This window comes from Octopus bimaculoides, chromosome 9 (genome assembly GCF_001194135.2).
Source record: "Octopus bimaculoides isolate UCB-OBI-ISO-001 chromosome 9, ASM119413v2, whole genome shotgun sequence".
NCBI lineage: Eukaryota > Metazoa > Mollusca > Cephalopoda > Octopoda > Octopodidae > Octopus > Octopus bimaculoides.
This window is the reverse complement of record NC_068989.1, coordinates 8,925,528-8,930,715: the sequence shown is the minus strand read 5'-3', so window position 1 is coordinate 8,930,715 and position 5,188 is coordinate 8,925,528. Positions and strand designations below refer to the sequence as shown.

At 40.9% G+C, this 5,188-nt stretch overlaps 1 protein-coding gene across 1 annotated transcript in view; it reads left to right on the top strand.

Annotated features, from left to right (window-relative positions):
- LOC106882708 (transmembrane 9 superfamily member 3) overlaps positions 1-5,188 on the top strand; it is a 51,597-nt gene that overhangs the window by 31,721 nt on the left and 14,688 nt on the right. The window contains exons 4-6 of the mRNA XM_014933472.2: positions 945-1,105; positions 1,598-1,675; positions 3,284-3,415. Coding sequence (XP_014788958.1) covers positions 945-1,105; positions 1,598-1,675; positions 3,284-3,415 — 371 coding nt within the window. The remainder of the gene's footprint in view (positions 1-944; positions 1,106-1,597; positions 1,676-3,283; positions 3,416-5,188) is intronic.

The window sequence follows — 5,188 nt, the reverse complement described above, 5'->3', positions numbered from 1 at the left end:
TGTATTCATGTATTTTAATTTCTTTCCCTTCAAATTTTCCCCTCTCCTTTTTTCGGTTGTTATCTGATATGTTGGGGATTAGTTTAATCCGACAGGGTTTCAAGATGGAAATGGAAACTGATATATTAGGAAGAAAATTTTGTTTTTATTGAATCTGAAGTTGGCAGCTGTTCTCTGAAATCTTTTAAGTGGGTTGCCAACAAATCCATGTTTAGCCAAAGAAAACAATTAAGTTCAAATTTCAGCTTACTATGATAGTTTTGTTAACCCCAGGTCAGTCCTGATGGGTTGGCTTCATGATCAGTGACATTGCAGCCATTGACACAGGCATGGTTGAGTGGTTAAGAAGCTCACTTTGCAACCATGTGGTTTTGGGTTCAGTCCAACTGCATAGCATCTTACCTTAAGCAAGTGCCTTCTATTATATCCCTGGCCTGACCATTGCCTGGTGAGCCTGGTGAGTGAATTTGGTTGGCAGAAACTGTATGGAAGCCTGTGTTGTATGTGTGTGTTTTTCCTTCCTCCACTGCTTGAGAACTGCTGATGGTTTGTTTGCATCACTGTGTCTTATCCGTTTGGCAAAAGAGACCGTTTGAATAAGCATCAGACTTAAATAGAGACAAATAATTACAGGGGTCGATTTGTTCAACTAAAACCCTTTAAGGCTGTCCTCTGGCACTGTCACATCCCAATAACAGAAACAAGTAAAAAATGCTAAAAGAAAGGGTCCCCCCTTACTTTTCCAGACAGCCAATGAATCTTTTCATTCTCAGATGGTAGGGTGTGTGATTTACTGGTGATTTAGCTGCCATTTCTAACATGCTGAGTGACTTTGTAAACACTCTTGCTCCGTTTCTAATTTAAATGTTACGATGATGATGATGATGATATTCAGCAACGGTTTTCAGGTAATTCTCTTTAATGCTCAACTGTTCTACTCCTAGGTATTGTTGGAGAGATTGGTGAAGGTGGTGAAACCTATTACATCTGGACACACAAGAAGTTTGACATTGGCTACAATGGGAAACAAATAGTTGATGTAAACCTGACGAGCGAGTCAAAGGTGAAGCTTGAACCTAAGATTAAGTTAACCTTCACTTACCAGGTAAGGCCAAGTTGTTACATCTTCCTATTTCTAAAATAAATATGTATTAGCATCAGTATTGATACTAAGAGATAATATTTAGAAGGTGTTACTTTTCCACTCAATGAAGTAAGTGGGGTTTTGGTTAGGAGGAACTGATGTCATCAAACGGTATACAATGATCATTTGGTGTTTCGACCCTAAACCATAACAGCCTCCTGTTGGTGGGTCAGCAGAGGTGGCCAAATCACTGCTCACCTTCTCCTCCTGGCTTCCAGCTTAACTCCTCTCTATATCACTGAGATTACTTATTGCTAATGTTGTATACTGAATGAATGTGCTCTGAATCTCATCTAGTGAGCCATAAAGTTGTTGCTATGACAAAAAGTGTAGATGTACACTCATACACTTTGATTGTACAGCTTGGTTACATATTTACTTGTAATGAATAGCCTTGTGTTGAATTGTTTCATTTTGTGTCTCTTAATGATTTCCATTTTGCTTTCATCCCAGGTAAAATGGATCCCATCATCCATTAAGTTTGCAGATAGGTTTGATAAATACTTGGATCCCAGCTTTTTCCAACATCGAGTAAGTTTCTTTTAATTCTATTATTTTGTTACTTCTCAACCCATTTTGTATAAGTGGGTCTTTTGCTTTTCATTTTCAGATTTTTTTGACTGTGATTTATATTGTGTTTTAATGATTTAATTGTTTGAACGAGAGGAATTATTTTGTGCTTGACAAACGACCAAAACCTTTGGGGATATGCCGTGCTTGAGAAGACCTGGCAAGCCAAGTGAGATTGTAGCCGTGACCGATGCCAGTGTCGTATAACTGGCCTGTTTAGAAGTACCCTTCAATCGTTGGGTAATATGTTGTGCTTGAGAAGACCTGTTGAGTCAAGTGAAATCATAGTCATGGCCGATGCCATTGCTGCCTGACTGGCACCCATGCTTGGTGGCATGTAAAAAGCAACATTTGAGCGTGGTTGATGTCAGTGCCACCTGACTGGCCCCTGTGTTAGCAGCATGTAAAAAGCACCCACTACAGTCTTGGAGTGGTTGGCATTAGGAAAGGCATCCAGCTGTAGAAACCTTGCCAGATCAGATTGGAGCCTGGTGCAGCTTCCTGGCTTGCCAGTCCTTAGTCAAACTGTTCAACTCATGCCAGCATGGAAAGCAGACATTAAACGATGATGATGATGATGATGGTGCACAGGTGTGACTATGTAATAGTTAAGGAGCTTGCTTTCTAACCATGTGGCCTTGGGTCCAATTCCACTGCATGGCACCTTGGGCAAGTGTCTTCTACTTTGTGTGTTTATCTTGACATCACCTGATGGTTGTAAACAAGCATCACCATTATGCAAGCAATGTTCATTTCCAATCTTCCACAAAAATATGTCTGGCTGTGAGGAAATATTACCTTACCTGGAAACTGGTGACGGGTGCTGACAGGAAGGGCATCCGACATTGAAAATCTACGAGATCGTTGCCAGTGCCGCTGAACTGGCTCCTGTGCAGGTGGCACGTAAAATACCATTTTGAGCGTGGCCGTTGCCAGTACCATCTGCACGAAGGCCAGTCAGATGGTACTGGCAACGGCCACGCTCAAAATAGTATTTTACGTGCCACCTGCACAGGAGCCAGTTCAGCGGCACTGGCAACGATCTCGCTCAAATGTCTTTACATAGTCTGATGATATTTTGGAATACAATTCCTTCTTCAGATATTCTTAGATGGAGTTGTTGCTATAATCAGTTTTCCAGCGACTCCATCTAAGAATATCTGAAGAAGGAATTGTATTCCGAAATATCAGACTATGGATAACTAAATTACAGGTATACAGTCCATTTTTTGTATTATAGTGCATTGTTGTACCATTCAAAACTTTTTATTCCTTACTTCATTTCATGTCGCTCCACTCCACTCAGATATAAATGCATAACTCTGCGACAGACTGTTGTCCTATTTAGAGAGAATGTTGTGATTTTGGTCTCTTATAAGCCATGAAAATCAGGGAACTGTCCCTACGAGTCCCTGGACTTGAGACAATAAGGTTTTGTTGTTTACCTGTCAAGCTCTGTATTTCTTTGTGTCCTCTGTGAATATTATTACACTCTAGTCTGTCTGTCTGTCCATCTCCACCCACCATCTATAATTCATTAAAAGTATAATTTTGCTTTTCTCTATTTAGATTCATTGGTTCAGTATCTTCAATTCTTTCATGATGGTGATCTTTTTGGTTGGCCTTGTCAGTATGATCCTTATGAGGACCTTACGTAAAGATTATGCTCGTTACAGCCGTGAAGAAGATCTTGATGACATGGTAAGCATCATTTATTTATTTATTTATTTATTTATTTATTAATTACCTCTGCCTTAGCAAAGGCGGAGGTATTGTTTTCAGTTGTGTTTGTTTCTTTGTCTGTCCGTGGACACAATATCTCAAGAACCACTGGATGGATTCAGATGTAATTTTCAGGGATGTTTGGCCTCGTGACTAGCAAGAGCTGGTTAGATTTTGGGATCGATCCGGTACTGGACAAGGATTCTGGTACTTGTTACATTTACTTCACTTCACCTGAAGCATTACGATCTTACATGCACTTTCAAGTCTTTCTCTGATTACCTCCCTTATATTATGTATTATACATGCATATTAACACCTTACAGTATACTCACATATATTCATAATTTTACACACCAATCTATATTCTCGTTTGAGAGAGCTGTTGAGTTCTTTTCAGATATTCTCATTTTAATTTATATATTTTTTCTTTACCTGTCATAATATGTCTTTATGATCAGTGTTGTTCTGGACGAGTCTGCAAAAGTCAGTATCACTGCTCTTCCAACTAAAGTAAAGCCCCAAAATTTTACACTAGTATCTTATTACTATAATGATCACTGCCCTCATTCAACTAACTCTCGAAGGTCTTGGCTGTGTGATAAGAAGCTTCTTAACCATATGGTTCCAGGTTCAGTCCCACTGTGTTGCACCTTGGGCAGGTGACTTCTGCTATAGCTTCAGGCCAACCAAAACCATGTGAGTGAATTTGGTAGATGGAAACTGTATGCTTGAGAAGAAGACCCATCAAGCTGAGCAAAATCTTAGTCGTGGCAGATACCGGTGTCACACAAATTGGCACTTGTGCCAGTGACACGTAAACGCACACCAGTGTCACACAAATGGCATGTAGAAGCACCAATTACACTCTCAGAGTGGTTGGCATTAGGAGGGGCATCCAGCCGTAAAAAACCATGCCAAATCAGACTGGAGTCTGGTGCAGCCTTCCAGTTTGCCAGCTTTGGTCAAACTGTCCAACCCATGCCAGCATGGACAACAGACATTAAATGATGATGGTGATTTATCTCTTCTTTGTCAATGTTGAGATGCTGTCTCTCTCTTGTCTGCTTCATTGGTGCACAGAGTTTCTGGATCTAGTTGTATGGGTATATATGTTCTTTTCTACTCTATGCACAAGACCCGAAACTTTTTGGCAGGGGGCTATTCGACTAGATCAACCCCAGTACGTGACTGGTACTTAATTTATCAGCCCTGAAAGGATGAAAGGCAAAGTCGACCTCGGCGGAATTTGAACTCAGAACGTAACGGCAGACGAAATACTGCTAAGCATTTTGCCCGACACGTTAACATTTCTGCCAGCTCACCGCCTTATAGGTATGTATGTTCAACTAGGGATCTACCTGCTGCAATTAACTCTTTAACCTGTTTCAGCTTTAAAGCTATGGTCATACTGGGGCACCACCGATCATGCTGGGGCACCAGTTGTTTATAGATCTGTATGAAGAGGCTTGAGCTTCTCTTCATTTGACCTCTTTTAGAACAGCAGCCTCATTCCTTCCTCTGGAAGAGCTAGTTTAGACTGGAAGGAACAAGCTGGTAACTTTTGGTGGTTTGAAAAGAATTACATTCACCACCTCCATCGCCCTAGTTTTCCTTTGTTCATTTGTTCTTCCCTCCTTCCTTCTTTCTTTCCTTCCCTCCTTTCTTCCCTCCTTCTTTCCTTCCTGTCTCCTTCCTGTCTCCTTCCTGTCTCCTTCCCTCCTCTACCACTTTCCTTCCCCACCCATCCCC